Source organism: Panicum virgatum, chromosome 2K (assembly GCF_016808335.1).
Source record: "Panicum virgatum strain AP13 chromosome 2K, P.virgatum_v5, whole genome shotgun sequence".
Lineage (NCBI taxonomy): Eukaryota > Viridiplantae > Streptophyta > Magnoliopsida > Poales > Poaceae > Panicum > Panicum virgatum.
The window spans coordinates 65189778-65211538 of NC_053137.1; the positions used below are offsets into that span (position 1 = coordinate 65189778).

The window sequence follows — 21761 nt, forward strand, 5'->3', positions numbered from 1 at the left end:
TGAATTGAAAAAAAAATGCATATATGTACAGTTCTGCTGTACTTATTGAAAGGTGAAAGCAACAAGCATAAATGGGAATAAAAGACGATAGCTGCAGCAGATATATACAGTATGATCAGCTGTGTACTCTATATGCATGTGCGATTGTGCAATGACTTGAATGTGACATTTATACCGTCGCAATCTAATGCACAAACGTAGACATATGTAGCTGCACGATTTTAGGCCACTTGCTCCAACAGATTCGCACATGTATATAGCATATATATAGCATGTTAATTCCAATTCAGCTTGATTCTTGCTTGCGCACGGAAGCGTGTTTGAATTGTCAATTTTTTGGTGTGTGTTTAATTAATTTATAGCTTGAGAAAAATTTACATCACTTGATGGTTGATGCTTACTACAGTGATCGCAGGATTCAGTTTGTCGGTGTGGGGGGGAGGAAACAATTTTTTAAGAAAAAACACGTGCAATTATATATGCTACCCTGTCTTTGGGTAACAATCTGGTGGCGACCCGAATCCTGCCAGTGAAAATGATCTGTTCCAAAACCAGCAAGAAAAAGGCAGCGCCTTATTGGCGCGTGTATGTGGCCAAGGAGTGATCACACACTCCGTGCACATTAAGAATCACTAATGGCCATTAGAAAAAAAAACTGATTAGATTGCTGCATGTACACTCCAACCAGCAGCCAGCAGGGCTCGAAAAGGGCATTATATTAAAAGGGTTCACAGCATCAACATGTGGTTACTATTTGTTTGTCGCCTCTCTTCTTCCACGCACACGCAGCGCTAGCTGCGCTGTGATGTCTCCAAAATGAATCCGCGTATGGGCATATCGATCACTGCCTTTTCAAAACCCTAATCGTGCAGGCTGCCCCTAATAATACCTATATCTAGCTGCCTAGCCCGTCGTGGCTATAATTGGCTAGATTCTGCCATAAGAGCATCTCCAGATGATTACTCGTACCTTACACTCAAAACACACACTCTCTCTCCACTACCGATAATTACTTTATATTTTTGGTAATGGTTGCCGTAGCAATTACCAAAATTCAACTCCCAAAGATATGGTAGAGGGCCAGGATGAACCCCCTTCATTTAGGTGAGAGCGATGCGTGTTTCGATGATTACCAAAAACTTTTAGGTAATGGAGATTGAATTGGTAGTAATCTTCTGGAGCATTCTAATCATCAAAACATCAATTTTTTAGTATTAGGGAGTGGGATGAGTAATATGTTGGCTCCGATCCCCCGGACAGCAACAGCGGCTTTATACGTTCACCATCGTGGTTGATGCCGTTCGATAATGGCCATGCATGTGTGTACACGTTGCCATGCTGTACATGTTTTGCTTGCGTTGCAAATAACAGGGTGATATCATGAAGTGATGTTAACGCAAAGCTGCTAGTTGTGCAAAGAGCAAAGTCCAACAGGGTCATGCATCTGCACTTGCACCCTGCAGTGTCAAGGTGCGTGAAAATAATTCGGCTGGAGAAAGTGCAGGCCGAGATGGAGCTAGTAGTGGGAGGCAGCCCTGCCCTACCAACGAGAGGACACAGCTCGGTGGACAGTTAAGAGATATACCTAATAATCGATCAGCTGCTAGCAGCGCACACGGGTGATCCAAGTTATTAGTTTTCAGTTATTTCTAGAAATTTTTTTAGCCTTTCTCGTGCATGATTCACGACAACCTTTGTTGCTCGGAGCATGCAAAAGGTGTGGAGGAAGGGGTCAGAAGGGAATTAAAGGATCGGAGATGGTTCGATCGAGCTGAAAAGCGAAGGGGATAGATCGATCGAGGAGGAAGGAAGCGAGAGAGTACACTGATCACACTCTCTGTACACCTTACAGTCCAGTGGCCTGCAGGCCCTGCACCTACTTGAGAGCGACCTCCCGCCCTCCCGGCCCGGGCTCTCTTTTATATCGCACCTCCTTCGTCCCCATCCTCCCTCCCTCTCCTAGCTCATTGTGTCGTCGTCGTCGTCTTCCCGGCTTGGGCGTTCAAGCTGGCAGCTCTCGTTTGCTGCGCTGTAGCCCATCGCTTGAGGCCGGGTGGCATGGCGAGGCGGACGAGCGGCCCCAAGAAGAAGCTGAGGAGGGGCCTCTGGTCGCCGGAGGAGGATGAGAAGCTGATGAACCACATTGCCAAGTATGGCCATGGCTGCTGGAGTTCCGTCCCCAAGCTAGCAGGTACTGCAGCACTATGTGCCATTATTCAGACACCTTAGGATCTGTTAATTCGGCTCTCCCTTAAGGCAATGCAGCATGGTTACTATCTATTTCTTTAAGATAGCTTTAGGATTATCATTATTGTAGTATAAGACTGTGCAGCTTAAGGAGAAAGGATCTTACAGCAGCATGCTACTACTTGAATTCCGGCGTCCCAACAAACTTGGAAGTAAAATTGATGGAATTCGTGGTGTTGTCTGCATTAGGCCTTGAGAGGTGTGGGAAGAGCTGCAGGCTGAGGTGGATCAACTACCTCAGGCCGGACCTCAAGAGGGGTGCATTCTCGCAGGAAGAGGAGGACCTCATCATCCATCTCCACTCCATGCTGGGCAACAAGTACGTGCCAGTTTGACTGAACCGAACAGCCATCATCAATCCATGCATTCTGTCAGATTAAGTCTGAATCTTTGCCAATTTTAGCTGATCAAATTGGGGAATCTGTTTGCTTGTCCGTGCGTGAATGACACATACAGGTGGTCTCAGATTGCAGCGCAGCTGCCGGGGCGGACGGACAACGAGGTCAAGAACTTCTGGAACTCGTACATCAAGAAGAAGCTCTGCCAGCGCGGCATCGACCCGGCCACCCACAAGCCGCTGCCCGAGGCCAGCAGCGGCCGCGGGGGCGCCGCCGCAGCTGCCAGCCGCGCGCGAACGGCGGTGTTCAGCGACGCCGAGCTCATCATGTCGTCGTCGGCGGAGGGCAAGCACATGCCGCCGCCGCCAGTGACGGCGGCGGAGAGCTACGTGTACAGCCGCAGCATCAGCGCCGACGGCGGCGCGAGCGACGGCTCCCTGCAGTCGTTGTCGGGGTACCACCAGACTGGGGACTTGGCGGCGGCCTACCTGCAGGATCCCGCGGACGCGCTGCCGCCGTGCGGCCCCTCCGGTGTCCCGGCGGTCGTTCTGCCGTCGGCGTCGAGCTCCAGCACGCTGAACTCGATGGGTGGCCTAAGCCCCGCGGCCACCACCACCACGGGAACCGACGAACAGTGCAACAACAACAGTAGCAGCGGCGGCAACGGGTCGTTCGAGCTGTCGACGCAGCAGAGCTGCAGCGCCAGCCACCTGCCGTGGCTGGAGCTGGGCACGAGCGGCTACGCGAACGGCGGCGGCGCCGCCGTGGACCACTACGGCGCGGCGCTGGACGAGCTCAAGTGGTCCGACTACGTGTTCGACGGCTACGGCGGCGGCGGGCAGTACCAGCACGGACAGTGCATCTACGGCGACGACAGCAAGGACGCCGTGCAGTTCGTCGACGCCAGCGGGCTCGCCGGCAGCAGTTGGTGCTTGAATTGATCTCGAGCCAACGCACTCGGCGGCGAGCAATTAATCGATCGACCCCGCCCGACCAATCAAACCCAACACTTGTACGCGTGCGTGCCTACGATTGCTGATAGCTAATGTTTGGTGAGCTTCTGGTTTGTAAATTTCTTCCTCTTTTGGATTACCGGGCTTGCGTTGCGTGTTAATTTTCCGGTGCAATCGGCATGTAAAAATCATATGGTGATGGTGTGCATTATTGCTGGTGACGAGACAAAGAATTATATAGAGATATACATATATAAATATATATAAATGAGAGGTGTTTAATTAAATTATGTGGTTAGTTTAATAAAAAGATTGGTGACTGGTCAGTAATCTCTCTGCTTCAACCTTGGCTTTATCATGGGGTCCTCCATTTTTTTTTCGTGACGGTGTAGGCGCTGGTCCCAGCGTTGCCCGTGCTTCAATTTGGTTCTCATTGAGTTGTATTGAAATCAGTTTTTTTCTCCTGCACAACTTTTGTCGTGTAGCTAATGCGATGCAAAAATTATCTATTATCTTATTATTTGGCCAACAAACAAATCCTCCACGTTCGCTCTCAAGACCTAGAAATTTCCATATTAATCGGCGAAAAATAAAAAAATAAAATTACCCATCATTGCCATTACGATAAAAATTAGCCTACAATACACCTGTGCCTAATTAAAAATCACCCACCAATGCCATTATGAAAAATTAAATATAAAATATCATTTAGCTATGTATCAGTTACAAATATATACTATTAATAAAAACTAAAGCTAACAACAATCAATCAAAATGAAATGAAAATAAGAATAATTATCTGCATAATATTATTAAAGCTCAACAAATCAAATTGTTATTATAGGTAGATCACAGTTGAATTGTTTTAATCAACAATAAGACATAATTTACGATAATGAACAGGATGATGTATAGTAAAAAAATAGTATAACATTTAAGTAAAGATACACCGACATGCAATTTTTTGAATTTTCAATACTAGCCGCGCAAATGCGCGGGCTATACGCCTAGTTCAAAAAAAAATTATGGAAACTTAATCGTTCAAAAATTGCAATGCATACTTGAAAATATTGCAATTTCAATTATCATATATAGATCCAGGTTGTGGTGCGAGGGTCTAGAGATAACTTCATGGCAAGTCTTGAAAGCAAGGTCGGGAATTTGACATGTTTGATTTTACCATGGTTGCCCAACTAGACTAAGTGGGGCTACCTGAGTATTATTAAGTCAAAGTTTTGCCATAAAAGTGTAGCAAGTATGGAGTGCCAAAATTAAAGGTTCATTACGTTGTCGACGACAACAATTGTTGTGGTTGTTGGTTAGCTTGAAAATGAGTGGTAAGCAAAAGTACGTAATGAAGAACGCCATTGATATGACCTAAATAAGTTTCAGCCCATGAGTTTTTGTTTTATTTGGACATGTCAATTCGAATTTATTGGATGCTATTTAAGAAGGGGACCATATATATAATCCCTAAGCAATTTGGACAAATATAAGCCAATCAACATTTTATAAATATAAAACTAGTGTCACCAAGTCATGTGGTTATGGATAAATTATAATTAGGGTGCAATCAGAGTGGACATTGCTACCATATAAGGCCCGGCGGTATACGCGCTGGCACGCTGCTCGTAGGACTACTCGACCACTGACGCTCCAGGGAGACAGGGATGATAATGATAAACCAGTAGAGCTGGCCCACATATACACGTGTGTAAAGCTGGAGTCTGACAAGCTCCGATTGACAAACGGGATGCACGGGACGTTACGTGCATACTCACCCGATCGATCGATCATCATCCGTCCAGCATCCAATGCACGGAGAAGGACGCGTCGTCAGGACCAAGAGGACCAATGTAATTAATGCAATAATAATTATTCTGTCTGTTTAAATTACAATTTGTTTGATTTTTTTATTTAAATTTAACTACTCGTCTTATTCAAAAAATTTATACAAATATAGTCAAATTTATATCATTTCTGAAGAACTTGTATTGCTAAAACAAGCCACAATAAAAAAATAATATTTTGCACAAATTTTTTAATAAGACGAGTAACTAAACTTTGAGTCAAAAAAGTCAAATGAACTATAATTTGAAATGAAGAGAGTAAACCACAATTGCGGGCTAACTTGGTGATTGAGAGCACGTAGCTAGTATATATACTTTTTGCTGGTATATACTGTGTAGGTATATATCATCGTGTGAAGATTATTAATTAGTTTATTTATTTATAAATACTGCACTGCACGGTTCGTGGATCGCTGCAGCTGATGGATCTGAATGTGTGGTCATGAAGGTGCAGCTAGTGGTCGTTGGTATTAGCTAGCTAGCTCCTGTACTTCCGTTACTGAATATGTGTGGAGCAAGTGTGCATGCTGCGCACATCAGAAACACGTACATACGCTGCGGGGACGGGCATGCTGCATGGCCCATAAGCTGCTTGTTGATAGCGTGGTCAATAGTTAAACGTACCCTCATCACGGCATACATCAAATCGAGAGAGAGAGAGAGAGAGAGAGAGAGAGAGAGAGAGAGAGAGAGAGAGAGAGAGAGAGAGAGAGAGAGAGAGAGAGAGAGAGAGAGAGAGAGAGACTCCGGTATAACTTGTTGATAGCTAGGTCTCTACTCTCTAGCTAGACCATGCGCCCGTCAAAATTATTGAGCTCGATTGTCTGCTTGATCAAGTCGTCTCCGCGCATGATCGTTTAGACATGCACATTTTTTTTAGATTATGAAAAAAATCCAACCTTAATCATTCACATGTGAATGAATTTAGACATGCACATGACTGGGTTTGGACGCAGGGAGGGAACTTCAAGCTACTAAAAATCGTAAAAAGGACCCACTAGTAACCTTTTTTCATGTATGGATTGTGCATGGACTATCCAAGCCAAATTACTGCTCCAAACAAAAAGTCCAAATTAACATGACAACGTATGCTATGCAAACCACCTTCGTATGCAAACTATGAAAACTCCAATCTGGACTAACGGATCGAGATCCAGGGGCGCAGGGGGAGTGGGAGGGGAGATTTATAAAAGTGTGATTACCTAATCCAAGGACCGGCGGTTAATTGTAAAATTACCCCCTCCTCATGCCCCTTGTGATTACATGGCAGATATTTTTTTTTAGATTACACAGTACAACTAAGACACAACGCACTCACACTCACACCCATATGAACACGCATACACAAACCCTACCCCTATGAGCATCTTCGAAGACTGAGCCAACAAATTTTCGAGATTGACGAAGTCACCACATGCGTCTCGTTATCGACGAGAATGTTGCCTACCACTGAATGCACAATGCCGTTAAATCCTATGAGGAGTTGAACCCAGGACCTAATACATAGCAGATACATGAGGGATAGAGGGCCTCCAGACCCCTGCTAGGTCCGTCCTTGTTATTTGAGCCCATGAAGGGCCCAGTGCCGGGCAATAATCGGGCCCAAGCCCGATGTAACGGCTCAGGAAGTTGAAATATACGAGGTCAGTTTGCGCGTCAGAGAATGTAACGCAAATCAATCGACATAACTAGCATTAAGATTTAATTCAAGAACCCTTTCAAAAAAAAAGATTTAATTCAAGAAGATACCAACACACGTAGGAGAATATAAGTATGTTCATCAGCTAACAAGCACGTATGATCCTACTTCAATTCAGATCGGAAGCATGGATGCAGTCTCCGAATGAATCCAATCCAACTACTACATAAAAGAAGAAGAAAAAAAGGCAAATCAACCTACTGCCTCGTCAGACGTTGCGCGCGGCGAAGAAGGCCTCCAGGTCGGCCCCGGTGTACAACTCCGCCGCCGTCCGCCGCGCGACGACGGCCGCCGGAGCAGCCGGCCTCGGCTTCTTCCTCGGCGCGGGCGGGCACACCACCAGCACCCGCGCGTCCTCGTCACCGCCGCCCGCCACTCCCCCTTCCTGCTGCCTCCTCGGCGGCGTCCGGCACCCGATGGCGGGAACGGGCTCCTCACCGACGTCGACGACGCAGCGCGGCTCGAGGGGGAGCCCCATGCGTGCCCACGGCCGAGGGGGCGCCGCCGCGATGGATCTGCTGCTTGGGATCGTAGGCGACGATACGATACGAAGCGGGATGTCGTTGGGAACGGCGGTAGATATAGGCGGAGGCTCGGAGCGCGCCGAAGCCGAACGGAACGGTGTGCTGGATCGGATGCATGCATGTCCGTTACGTTGCCGCGAATTGAATCGCAGTGTTAAACTGCTAATGCGATGCTGCTGCATCATCATCCACCGTAGCAGAGGAACGGCTGGCCGGAAAAGGTGGACGTCAAAACTTCACTACGTCCTGGGGCAGAATTAATTTAATTTAATTATTATTATTATTATTATTATTATTTGAGAAGGGGGCGGGGGGGCTCCTATACCCCTTCCGGAAGATAGATAACAGACTATCTATAAAGCCCAGAGCTCATTATCGTTGGTGTCGCAGCCCATCAGAGTCAGTCATGTGCTGCGTTGTCGAATCGCGCAAGCACATGCAGTAAGCATGTGCAGCTTACACTTCGCCACTTGTTAGGAAGGTGCAGGTGGTGGAAAGCGTTCTTTTATTTTTTTCCCCCTCTTCAAGCTGCATCAATAATTATAACTTTCTCTATACTACTACGGTCAATATTTTAAAATACAAAATTCAACATTCATTCAAACTTAATACAGCATTTCTTATAAACTAGTTAAATATTTTATATGAAAATGTTGAAACAGTATGTACAAAATGTTGAACATCAGAACATGTATACTCAAATGTTGCAATAGTATACTTTGATTGTTGATATTTTTAGAAAAAACTAAAATTAATTAAAACATATGCATATGTGATCTTGTTTTGTTGCATAAATTCTAAATAGCATCATGGTTGAAATGGAATTCAAAATGTATTTACGGTTTGAAAGAAAAATAGGATTAAAGTTTTGAATCTAAATGGAATCCCCACATCACCCAGCCATGCACGAAGTCGCACATGCGCCATGCACACTAAGCAGCACATGCGTGCAGCGCTGGTGTGCTCCAATCTCATCCTCTTGATGCACTCCGCAAGAATCTCAAACACTCCAAGTTCAACATCTTTTCCATTTTTCGAAAGATGTATATGATTCCCCGGGGGGAGGGGGTTCTTTCGTGCGAAAAGCGGCCCGTTCAAAATGTTGAGGAGAAGTGCTTGCATATTCCTCTGTTGGGCCGTTGGTTGTTGTTTGGTCGTAGTCGGCCTGCCGGCCGGAAAAGTCCATAGGCGGAAGGTCTTTTCAACGAGCGTAAAAGAAAGGAAAGAAGCAGAACGTGTGGACGTGCACCCCTCAAAAAAAAAAACGTGTGAACGTGCGTCGCAAGCAGGAGAGTCCACAAACGGCCACCGAACCAGAGCTGGAGCTGCTACTTCTTCTTTTTCTTGACACCTCCTCATCTGGAGCTCATTGCCATTGCAAACGCGGCGGCTGAACTTCCGCTAGTACGAGTACTGTTGCCTGTTGGACGTGTTGGTATTTGTTTACTCCGATCCGGAACTCGCGGCTAAGTGTCTCCAGCTCCAGCCTGCCAGCCAGATTAAAAAAAAAATCACGCTTCTGGAAGCCAGGACCCAGGAGGACCCAACACGACGCGATGGCGAAACCGGAAGAAGTGGTCCCCGGCGGCGCCATCTCTACATAGGGAGAAATCACGACGTGAGGCTATCCACGCTGCGATGAGCCGTCTGGTCCGTCGCTGCGATGAGCCGTGACGGCTCCGTGGACCCTTGGTGTCGTCCTCTGCTCCTCACTGCAGTGTCCAGTCACGATCCTAGTCGCTCTCCCCTAGTAAGCGGCCAAGCGAGCCACCCACAGCAGTGCCTCTCCATTATTGCTGCCGCCTCCTTCTAGAAGCATTCTAGAAGCACTTATCCGTTCGACGAGTACTAATCCTATTTCTTCCCCATCGGAAAACAGAAAAGTACCCTCTTTGACAAGAAACGGATTCCATCTCGACGATCCCAGAAGATGGACCACCGCCTGTAAGTACTCCCTCCGTTTCAGAAAAAAAATGCAACTTTTAATTTTCAAGATGTCGAATAATTTTAACCTTTATAAATTCATATAAAAAATACTAAAATTTATTTATAAAATAGGTATTATTAGATTAATCATACATTAGATTTTTATACTAAATCTATTTGAAGATATGAATGTTAGTAATTTTTCTATAAAATTGATGCAGTTTAATATTATTTGACTCAGGAAGTAAGAGTTGTATTTTTAGGATGGGGCAAGTATTTGTTTACTCCGGAAATGGTAGGCGGCAGCCTCGCAGCTTTTTTTTATTTAGGTTGTGTTTAGCGAAAAGGTTTGGATTTTGATACTGTAGCACATTTCGTTGTTACTTAACAAACAATGTCCAATCATGAATTAATTGGGCTTAAAAGATTCATCATCTCGTACTAATTAGTTAAACTATATAATTAATTATTTTTTAAACTACATTTAATATTTTATTTATGTGTCTAACGATTCGATGTGTAGAAATTTTTTTGGAAACTAAAGAGGGCCTTATTTTTAGAGGAAGCAGCCTCGCAGCTAGGCGCCGGGCCAAAGCTGACGCTCGCCGGAAGGGCGGAAGCCAACCGGAACGGAGTAGTACTAGTACTCCTCCGTACTTGGAAATTGTGGAAAGAGAGGAATGCCGGTGTTCAGACTTGAGAACGGATTCAGCACTTCCCTCGCAGCTCATCCAGAAGACCGAACAGGTCATGGCGGGTGCTAGGTTTTGCTAGAAGGTAAAGGTGCCCTGCTTGACAAGAAATGGATCCATTGGCGATCAGATAAGCGGAAGACAGCTGTCAGTTGAATATATTTCAATGGCACAACTAGTTGAATCGATTATCTCACCGATTAAGTTACTGTTTGGATGCGTGGACACTTCAGGCCTAAAGTTTAGTTCATTATGTGATCCAAGCAAGTGGACTAAATTTTAGACTAAAATTTAGTTTCATCCCAACTAAAGTTTAATCAATTACTCTATAAAATATATCTAATTTGGACTAAAATTTAGATTCAATTGCTTATTTGTTTCAAATAGTTTTCTATTCAAAGTTACAATTTAGTTCATGAATCCAAACAGGTAAACAGCATAGACTAAAGTTTAGATATCTAATATTTAGTCCCCTAGACTAAACTTTAGTCCTAGGTAATCCAAACGGGATTTAAGTATTGCCGTTATTGTCTACTCTAGAGTATAGTGTATGGACGGTCCTTAAACTTATTCGGTTGTGTCACTTAGATTCCTATAGTTTTAAATTGTGTATCTTGCTTCTAAACTTAGCCTCAGGTGTCATTTAGGCCCACATGGTCTCGAAATGCAAATCTAAACCCTCTATACTAGCTTCGGGTGTCATCTAAGTCCGTATACTCTTAAATGCAAGTACATCCCCGCCAATAATAAAGTATAATAGGATCAAATATTGCGTTTTCAAGGTCTTCTTTTCTAACTAGTTTTGTTGCCCCTTCATTTGGCAATTCATGGTGTCCTCTAATTCATTGTTGCTAAAATTTACTTTATTTGACTATAATTAAATTATATCGATGAAAATAAGTTTTATCAATTAATTAATTGGGAGGCCACTGTATTTTGATAGTATAAGGATCTAGGTGACACCCGAAGCTACACCCTACTCTAATACGCCATGAACCCGAATACTTTCACGTTTCTTGGTTACGATACGAGTCGGTGGAACTGTCACGTGATAATAAGTACTCGTATTTTTTTATACTAAGGTAAGCAAAGCATCCGATCGACACGGAAGCGCCCCCCAACTGCTGCAACAAAAATAATGAAACAAATCCAGTCCAAGCAAACAAGACGCGCCAGGGACCCCGCGTTCCCGTCCGGCAAGTTGCGCTTGCCGGCCGGGACGGAAACGCGCGTGCTTGCATCATCGCTGATGGCAGCAGCTCGACACCGGGGCCGGGCGCCGCTGTGTGTCACCCACGCGTGCCCACCCAGCACGAGCCGTCAGTCGTCTGCCCAGCAGCTGCAGCCCAACGACTCACACCATCTGGCAGCTTCCAGCCAGGCAGCAGTATTTTTCTCTTACACCATTCCAGCAGCAGTCTCCAGCCACCAATCAGCCAACAATATTTTTCTCTCGTACCACTCCAACAGCAGTCTCCAGCACCAGCACAGCGAACCGGGCGTCCATGGATCGTCGAACCGGCCACGGAGGAACGCCCTATAAATGTCTGCTCCCTCCCGCCCCGATCCTCACAACCATTCTACAATCCACACAAGCCAACACACGAGCAGCAGATTCTCTCAAGAGTCTCGTACGAACCACCAGACAGACAGATCCAGCAAAGCAATCCAGCACGCAGCCAGCCAGACACAGAGAAGATCGACTTCCTCCTCGCCGGCCGTACGTGCCAAGTGTGATCGAGTGAGTGAGTGACCTCCCGCGCGGCGCGCCATGGGCGGTCTGGCATGGATGGTGGCCGCGGCCGCCGCCGCGGTGGCGGCGTCGTGGGCGCTCAACGCGCTGCTGCACCTCGTCTGGCGCCCCTACGCCGTCACCCGGAGGATGGCCGCGCGGGGCGTGCGCGGGCCGGCCTACAGGTTCTTCTCCGGGAACCTCGGCGAGATGAGGCGCCTCCGCGCCGAGGCCGCGGGCGCCACGCTCGCCGTCGGCGACCACGACTTCGTCCCCCTAGTGCAGCCCTACCACCGCAAGTGGATCTCGATCTACGGTACGTGACAACACGGACCGACCATGCATGCATCGATCACCAATTGATTCGATTTCGCTGCACGGTGAATCAACTGATCGCTCGAATCGATGGATAATCTGCAGGCCGGTTGTTCTTGTACTGGAACGGGGCGACGCCGAACGTGGGCGTGGCGGACGTGAACGTCGTCAGGCAGGTGCTCTCCGACCGCACCGGGCTCTACCCCAAGAACCTCTCGAACCCGCACGTCGGCCGCCTGCTCGGCAAGGGGCTCGTCTTCACCGAAGGCGACGACTGGAAGCGCCACCGCAAGGTCGTGTACCCGGCCTTCAACATGGACAAGCTCAAGGTGCGTATCTTAATTAGCTGGGAACTAGCTCAACGGCGACAGGTCATCATCAGCATGCTTAATTGGGATCAGCTGTTGATTATTGGGCCGCTTTCATTAATTGTTTGACAATGGCAGATGATGACGGCGATCATATCCAACTGCGCTCGCTCTATGATGTCCGAGTGGGAGGCGCAGCTGGCCAAGGCGCCCGGCGGCGTGGAGATCGAGCTGAGCAGCCGGTTCGAGGAGCTCACCGCCGACGTGATCTCGCACACGGCGTTCGGGAGCAGCTACAAGGAGGGGCGGCAGGTCTTCCTGGGGCAGAGGGAGCTCCAGTTTCTCGCCTTCTCCACGACCTTCAGTGTCCAGATCCCGGCATTCAGGTACCTCCCAACGGAGAAGAACCTGCGGGCATGGAAGCTGGACAGGAAGGTGAGGACCATGCTCATGGACATCATCCAGAGCCGCCTCGCCTCCAAGGACACCGCCGGCTACGGGAACGATCTGCTCGGGCTGATGCTGGAGGCGTGCGCGCCGGAGCATGGCGCCGAGAGCCCGGTGCTGAGCATGGACGAGATCATCGACGAGTGCAAGACCTTCTTCTTCGCGGGGCACGACACCACCTCGCACCTCCTCACCTGGGCCTCCTTCCTGCTGAGCACGCACCCGGACTGGCAGGACAAGCTCCGGGAGGAGGTGCGGCGGGAGTGCGGCGACGACCAGGAGCCCAACGGCGACATGCTCAACAAGCTCAAGCTGGTGAACATGTTCCTCCTGGAGACCCTGCGGCTGTACGGCCCCGTGTCCATGATCCAGAGGAAGGCGAGCTCGGACCTCGACCTTGGTGGCATCCGGGTGCCCGAGGGCACCATCTTGTCGATCCCAATCGCGACGATCCACCGTGACAAGGAAGTCTGGGGCGAAGATGCTGGTGAGTTCAAGCCCGAGAGGTTTGAGAATGGGGTGACAAGGGCAGCCAAGCACCCCAACGCGCTGCTATCCTTCTCCAGCGGGCCGAGGTCGTGCATTGGGCAGAACTTCGCCATGATCGAGGCCAAAGCTGTGGTCGCCATGATCCTGCAGAAGTTCAAGCTCGAGCTGTCACCCAAGTACGTGCACGCGCCCATGGATGTGCTCACGCTGCGGCCCAGGCATGGGCTCCCCATGATCCTCAAGCGTCTGGAGGCGTCGTAAGAGTCGCGTGCTACACATGCATGCTGCATACGGAGTATCTGTCCGTTTGAAAAAAAATTAATTCATTTTCATTTGATTGTGTAATATATACTCTTTTTTTTTTGCAAAAGGATGTGTAATATGTACTACAGCCTGTATATGTAAGTTCTACTAGATTGTAATGTTAAATTATTGTAGAAGTTTTGAAATTTCTCTTGCATCACACAATTTACTGTTTTAAGCCGAATAGCATGTGCTCTTACGCATATCAGAACTGGTAAAATGGTCCTGTTAATTTAAAGAAAATTTTGTAAGATAGCGGATTGATGATACATTTAAGTACTCCCTGTATCCTAGAATATGGCTATTTTAGGGGGTTTTTTCCTAGTCAAACCTTTTAAACTTTAACCGTGCACTATAAAAAAATATAATGATTGGCAACATAAAAATGATATTATTTTATTGATAATTAATGAAATCAACTATTATGACATGCAATCTTTTCTATATTATTGATCAAAAGTTGAAAAATATTTGACTTTGACCAAATCTAAAAGTTGCTATATTTTGGAACGGATGTAGTATCACCTAAATTTTAACTTCAAAATATAATCTATTTTAGGAGAGTAAAAGACACAAATGACAGTGAAAACTGCATTTTTCATCACATTTTTAGCAGAATTTCTCCCTATTGTTTCTTATTATACATATTCATCATTTCTGTGGTTAATTTTTTTATGGCATGGAATATTAATTTTGCAGCTATGTTTTCTATTTTTTTTTCTTATAAATATCATGACTATTTTCACCACTTTGAAAGTGTCGTCGGAGCTTCAGAGCACACGAAGAATGGAGCGCCCTAGATATATAGACGTGTAGGGTAGTATCAATATAGTTAAAAAAAATGTTATAGACTTACGAATTCTATCAGCTTATATGAACTAAAAGTGGTATTGGGTAAGTTCATGTTGCTGAAGAAATTCATCTTTGCCAACATGTACGGCCGCTGTATTTAATTCGAGGCGTGTGTGCAGTTTGCAATCTATCTATTTTGTCGAAATAATGGCTGGAATCTTGAGGTTCTATATGCTCCCATACTGCTGTCAACATCCCATACTGCTGTCAACATGTATGTACTGAAGTTGACGGCTTGCTTGACGCCACATCCAGATTATTGAGGCTTCTAGAATGCAATTATTGGAAGAGCGACGCGGTCACTCCTCTAGAGTCACAGTCGAGTACGCCGTGGTCCTAGAATAGTCCTAGGCTCCTAGCCTCCTAGAACTAGCTAGAAGCATATTACGCTCAAGAAGCAGAGGGGCTCCCCTGTGTTCGAGAAGCAATGGAGAGGTCAATTTGGAAACCTCAGGCACGAACCCAATCGAAGATCCAGCGTAAGACGGCAATAGATACGAGTAGATCTTCCAGAAACTAACCGGCAGGAGCGACGCGCTTCTCCCTGTCGCACGTGGATGTGGACGCGAAGCTCAGCTCAAGCAGTCAAGCGGCTGGTCCAGCGAAAGGCTCGTTATCACCACTCACAAAAGTTGGCGCACGTCTGGGCAAAGCTCGCTTACGTCACCGATGATCTCACCCAGGGCCAGGACCGACAAAATCTCTCGTGCCAACCGTGCAGCTCGAGCTCGGCGACTAGAAGGTCAAGCGGTCGCCCAGGGACGCGGACGAGGTCCTCCTGGGGTATTCTAATTTTAGGTCGACGGTAGGGAGCCCTCCGTGCGGTGGGTCTTCCGACCGTCATTTTTTTTCCTTTTTTAGTATTTTTTTTGTCATTTTCTAATAAAAGTTTTTCCAGAGAAAACTTTTCAAGAAAAATATTTTAGAGAGAAAAAAGGAAAACTTTGATGAGAAAAAGTTCGGGATGAGAAAATTTTGAGAAAAAAATTTGAAAAATCATTTTTGCATCCAAACAGAAGAAAAAATTGGAAAAAGATTTTGCATCCAACAATTCAAAAAAAGAAAAAGAAAAAAAAGCGCCCCTACCCCGTGCCCGGGGGAGCTCGTAGCCGCCGCCGAGGGCGAGTGACTGGAGAGCGTGCTGTCACGCCACACGGGAAGCTCGCCCTGGGGAGCCCGGCTCCGCCCACCCGCGCTGCTCAACTCTGGTGGCTCCGCTCAGCCTCGCCGCCACCGCTCTCGTCCCCCGCCTAGCCGCACTGCTCCATCCCGCCGCCGCTGGCGCTGCGAGCTCGGCCGGGGGGAGTCAGGATGCAACAGGAAGGAAAAAAAAGAAGAACGAGAGGAAGAAGGAAAGAGAAGCGAGAGAGGTGAAAGAAAGGAATCATAAAAATGAAAGGATAGCTGATTAAGGAGGAGGTCAACCTGAGAAGGATGGCCTGTCGGACATCTGAGGTGTTTTAGTTTTTTGACAATGAGTTTGAGTCGTATAAGTTTTTTGTAATATTTCTGTATCTTTGAACAGCTTGCTTTCTCTTAAATAAATTGGTAGTGCTCCTACTTTAATTTTCAAAAAAAAATGAAAGGATAGGGATGACGTGAGGCCCACCACGTGAATCACCTGTGCGCGGCTGCGGGCGGTGAGAAAATCGGCCGTGAGATTGTTTATGAGCGGACAACGGTAAAATACTAAAACCAATATTGGGGGTCCTCCTCCAACTCTCCAAGTCCAAGCAAGAAATCAAAGCGACCAGTGAGAAGCTGCACAAATTTGCAAGCTGCAGGGCATCACGAGTGTCACGGGCTTAATGGGCCGTACCCAAAGGATTAGTGGCCAATGTGTGCGTGGGCCGTTATGAGCCGAGTTCTCTTATCTGGGCTGGAGCCGGTACGCTTGGAAATATAGGCCTTGTTTAGTTGCGCTATGTAAAATTTTTGAAAGAGCATCTTCCAATATTTGAAGTACTAAACATAGACTAATCACAAAATAAATTACAGAACTCGTCTGTAAATCGCGAGACGAATCTAATGAGCCTAATTAATCCATCAGTAGATGGTGTTTACTGTAGCATTACGGTAGCAATTAAGCGTCTAATTACGGTCTAATTAGGTTCATTAGATTTGTCTCACGATTTACAGGCAAACTGTGCAATGCGTTTTTTATTTTATCTAGATTTAATTCTCCATGCAGGTGCCGGAATTTTTTTTTGGAATTTTGAACTTTGCAACTAAACAAAGGGATATGCGGTTATCTGACGGCCAGAGAAAGCGCGTCTCGACCCTTCCTTCCCCACCATTACAGTTCCAGAAGGTGACAGCAGGGCGATTCTCCTCCCCGGCGTCGATTGGCCGGATTCCTTCCGCCTCTGGTGGCCTCTCTGGCGCCGGAGAAGGAAGGATTCGGTGGAATCGGCGTCAGGTTGTTTATACTAGTCTATTTCTATAGGTTAAGTAGATTAGGGTAGGTCTCCTGCTTCCGGTTCGGCGCCGGATGCGGTTTCGGTCTTCGGTGGCGATGGCGATGTCTCCACCGGTTGTTTTGTCCCTGCGAGCTATCTCCGGCGAGTGCTGCATCAAGGCATCTTCTGGCGATGGTTTTGTCAGGTTTGTCTACCTCGATCTCGTCTGCTCGGGTTCGAGGGTCCAAATCCCCTTTTTGGGTTCTTTGTTCTCCGTCGATTGGGATCTCCTGTTGAGGCGTCAGGCGTCAGATCCCCTTCGTCGCGACGAAGCTACGGCCGTCGGCAGTTCGCCGAAGCTTTCAACGTTTCAAGTACATGCCATTTTTGGTGTGTCACTGGTGGCCATGCAAAACCGTGAAGTTTCTTCGTCTGCATGGGTGTCGGCTGCGGAATCCATTTTGGCCACCGCGCGCTAGTTCGCGGTCCAACAATCGGTCCAACCCCTCCGCGGGATCCGGCGCGAGCGCGCCCCTTCTTTTTTGGTGTTCAGTTTTTTATGGCCCATCATGACGCAGCAGCCCGGCATGCTCGGACGATCGCTAGCTGGCCTGTTTGAGGATATTTTTTTAGTGATTATTTATACAATTTAGCAACAAAATATTTGTTTCCGGATGTCCAGAACTCGTACATCATAAGTTATACACGATAGTAATAACTTTATGTAGCACGACATAAGTTATGCATACAAGACAGCACACGTGATAAGTTATGCATAAGTTACATGTCATACCAGTTTTTCAATACATTTTTTATCATACATAACTTTTCAGTGCATTATAACTTTTATGCATACAATACAAAAATTATGTATACAATTTTTGTTTCTTGTTATGAAAATAAAAATATTGTTATGTAACAGTAAATTATGTATACAAAAAAGCAATACTTTTTTATGCCCCCAACTTGTACATCTTAACAGTTAAATGTTTGACACAAAAATTATATGCATAAAATTGCACTACAGAAATTATATGCACAGATTTATGTTCATAAGTTATGCATAAAAAAGCCAAAGCAATATGCATAAATTGTATGCACACATTGTATGATAACAAAACTTTTGTTCATAAGTTGTTCAAAAAAGTTACGAAGTAGAAAGGCTATATAGCACAAAAAAAACTTGTACATCATTAGTTCAATAAGTTATGTAGCGCGACATAAATTATGTACACAAAGGTAGCTAGCGTGACATGTTTTTGAAAACAAAATAAGCTTGTGTGACATGATCTTCCGTTGGGCCTCTAGCGGTATTTAGTGTGAACGGCCCAAAAAAGAAAACGAATGATCTCAAAACTTCTGGGCCGCTAGCGGCATTGAGTGCAGGCGACTGAAAAAGGAAAGCTAATGATCCCGACGCCGGAAATGGCATATGCTGAGTTTGTCGGAAATCATTTGTTAGTTGCTGTGCCAGGGGGCGCGCGCGTATTAGCAATCGCCGTGTCGGCTTCAAGCTTCTTCCTTGATGCTTTACTCTTCCACTCAGTGGTGAGGCAGAGCGCTAAGCAGAGGCGGTTCCAACCGGCGGCGACGAAGACCATAATGTGGACCTCTATTGAGTGTCAATGTAATTTACGTTTCTTTCAGAGGTCCCTCGGTTTGAGGGGTTTGGATGTAAAAATTCTATATCAATAAACGTCCTACCCTTTTCTATAAAAAAAAAATCTGACGGCCAGAGACATAAATCGAATAGAGAAGGAACTCATTCCCCAATCCCTATTCTTGTTCTTCCTTTTGCTCCCTCTTCTTCTTGATTTCTCTCCGTTTCCCCAAATTCCCCCTCTCTTTCCAGTTACTCCTAGTAGGACGGTGACAGCCAGGTTCAGCTTGAGGAGCATGTCGTCCGTGTTAGCCCCGGTCCCTCCAGCCGCTCCTCCATCCGGAGCAGAGCAATGTGTAGAACAGTTCTGAACAAGCTTCTCGTGATTTTTTTATTCTTAAGCTTCTCATGATTAGTTTCGACATAATTTTTTCACGAGACTATTATCAAGTCGAAAAGAAGAAAAAGGAAAAGAGAGTGTGAGAAGAAAAATAGGAAAAGGAGAACAGGAGGCTGCATTCACCAATATAGGATTAATTGGTATGGAGGAGCACTAACAACCAAAAATTTAGAATACTAGCAGGTACCCCGTGCTTCGCACGGGGCAGGAAGTCCGAAATATGGCATATAGAATTTCTGAAACAATTGAATCTAAGAACCAAAAGGTTGCTAGAAATATGGAGATCTGAGTCTCTGAGGTACCTCTCATAGAAATTGCAATGAATCACAGTTCATGAGGAACTTTGCGCAGGCCTCTGATCAGGACAGGCACATAGAAATGTAGACCATTAGAGCAGCTGTTTATTTCCCTATTCACGCAATGAAATAAGCTAGCTGATATGAAATGTTTTAAGATTTAAGAAACTGGATATGTGTCGAAAGCTAATTTACAAATATAACTAAAATTACCAATCCTAAATTGAAATACTCTAAAAAATTTGCAGCCGAGATCTAGTTTTGTTCAGTTAAATCCTGACCTGAAAATGGAAGGACGGCAGTAAAATAGAGAAGTACTTAGATTGGGAGGTATAGCGAAAAGTATAACAAAATGCATGTATTATAGAAAGGTGTAGGTAATCAATTCAGTCATGCATTTCAGCTAAACCCAAGCATATAAGCCAAAATAATCATTTGGAGACAAATGGCATGATAGACAATATAGACTGTTTAATGTAGACCATTGACCGAGATTTAGAAGGCCATACCTAGATACATATTAGTTCGGAAGTATTTTCTCAATTACTATACCTATGCAATCAATCGAAGTCTGGAGGGCAGGAGCGAAGACCCATCCAGTGGAGTTCGCAAGCAGGTGGGACATTCCAGCAAAACTAAGCCACAACCTGTGAAACTGAGCAACAACCTGCAAAGCATTGTTAGAGTTACTCAACAAAGTACTGTATCAAGTTTGTTTCAATAAAGTGCGAAAGCATCAGCAGTCCTAGGATAGGAATGTTATCTGGTGTATGAAACATATAACTTATTCCCAAACCACGGCCAATATTCATGTGGTCCAAACTAACACCATGTGCTCGAATTTAATCATCAAAATTCACTATATGAATTGCAACATCTGTGAATATATGAGCCTAAAAAAATGGAAGCACACTTCAGATGGATGTACAAAGAAAGGAATAGGTATTCTACAAAGTATACAATACGAACTGTATATTACATGAGGATAGCTATATGCAACTATAAATGGTAAAATGTTTGAATTTAAACTGAGCTTGCAAATTGCAACTGATGTGGTCCATGCTATTACATATCTTCAGGATGTACCTCTCCATTCAGTCAAATACTCAAATATGCATCTTAATTTCCAAATAGCTGTACTCCAACTTACCATTCAGTCAAATATGCATCTTATTTTCGCAATAGCTGTAGTCCAACTTAAAACCTTGTGCTCGAATGTCATGAACATAATTCAGTATAAGAACTACAGCATCTCTGAATATAACAACCTAAGAAAAATGAAAGAACACTTTAGATACATGTACTAAAATACTGGAATTTTAACTGATTTTGGAAATTGCAACTGTTGTGGCCCATGCTATTACATATCTTAAGGATGTACCTCTCCATTGAGTCAAATACGCATCTTAATTTTGAAATAGTTGTACTCCAGCTTACCATTCAGTCAAATATGCATGCTAATTTCGAAGTAGCTGTACTCCAACTTAAAACCATGCGGTCTAATTTCATGAACATAATTAAGCATAAGGACTGCAGCATCTCTGAATACAACAACCTAGAAAATGGAAGAACACTTTAGATACATGGTCTAATTTTGAAAAAGGTTTGTAAGCAAAGAGTAGTACTGCAGCACAGCAGCAGTGGCCAGTCATCTACACTAAGGGGAACACGGAGGGATGGAGGGCCTACGGGAGCAGCCATGTAATAGAGGAGGAGAAGAAGAGGGTGAGGGCTCACCAGATCCGGTCGCTGAGCTGAGCCGGGGCAACGGAGAGGAAGAGGTGACACGCCGCGGGCAGACCGAGGTGCCGAGCGGAGCCGCAGCAGGGGCAAAAGAAGAGGCGACCACGCAGGTCCGTGCTGGGGCGGTGGCGCCGTCGGGTGGCCTCGTGCCACCGTCCTATCGCTGCCGCATGGCCGGGGCAGCCGGAGACCGGCGTCACCCGTGTTGGGGAGGCCACGGCCGCGCGTGACTGGCGCAGGGGGGTGGAGCCGCCGACGGAGGCAGGGGAAAGAAAGAGAGGCGGCGGGATCGGGCGGAGTCGTGCACGGAGGAGGAGAGGTAGAAGCTGGGAAGATATTTTGCGGCGCGGATCAGGAGAAGAAAGAAGGAGAAGCCAATAGAGAAGCGCAGGAAGCCGCTGCCGATGGAGTTGGAGCGAGAAGCTGTTTCTGATCAGATCCATTCGAGACGATCTGAGCCATCGGATGGTAAATCGGATGGGCGACATGGAAGAGCGACGTGGCCGGATGAGGGGCAAGAAGTGGTATAAAAAATAAGGAATATGGTAGATACCTCCTCCTTTCCAAATTATAAGTCGTTTGACTTTTTCGACATCAAATTAGACCACTCGTCTTATTCAAAAAATTCGTGCAAACATTATATATATG

General features: G+C 46.0%; 2 protein-coding genes and 1 long non-coding RNA gene across 3 annotated transcripts; 2 read left to right on the top strand and 1 right to left on the bottom strand.

Moving 5' to 3' along the window:
* The first annotated feature begins 1925 nt into the window (after positions 1–1925).
* Positions 1926–3825, top strand: LOC120694610 (transcription factor MYB4-like). The gene is made up of 3 exons (XM_039977792.1): positions 1926–2191; positions 2437–2566; positions 2704–3825. Exons 1-3 carry the CDS (start codon positions 2059–2061, stop codon positions 3524–3526), a joined length of 1086 nt encoding a protein of 361 aa, XP_039833726.1. The 5' UTR covers positions 1926–2058; the 3' UTR covers positions 3527–3825.
* Positions 3826–11789: 7964 nt separating this feature from the next.
* Positions 11790–13980, top strand: LOC120694611 (cytochrome P450 709B2-like). Its single transcript, XM_039977794.1, has 3 exons — positions 11790–12277; positions 12382–12605; positions 12723–13980. Exons 1-3 carry the CDS (start codon positions 12001–12003, stop codon positions 13779–13781), a joined length of 1560 nt encoding a protein of 519 aa, XP_039833728.1. The 5' UTR covers positions 11790–12000; the 3' UTR covers positions 13782–13980.
* A 5243-nt stretch (positions 13981–19223) lies between these two features.
* LOC120694612 lies at positions 19224–21479 on the bottom strand. The gene is made up of 4 exons (XR_005683564.1): positions 21108–21479; positions 20808–20925; positions 20521–20638; positions 19224–20037 (listed from the first exon to the last, which is right to left on the bottom strand). It is a non-coding gene; the product is annotated as an uncharacterized LOC120694612 (long non-coding RNA).
* Positions 21480–21761: the final 282 nt, after the last annotated feature.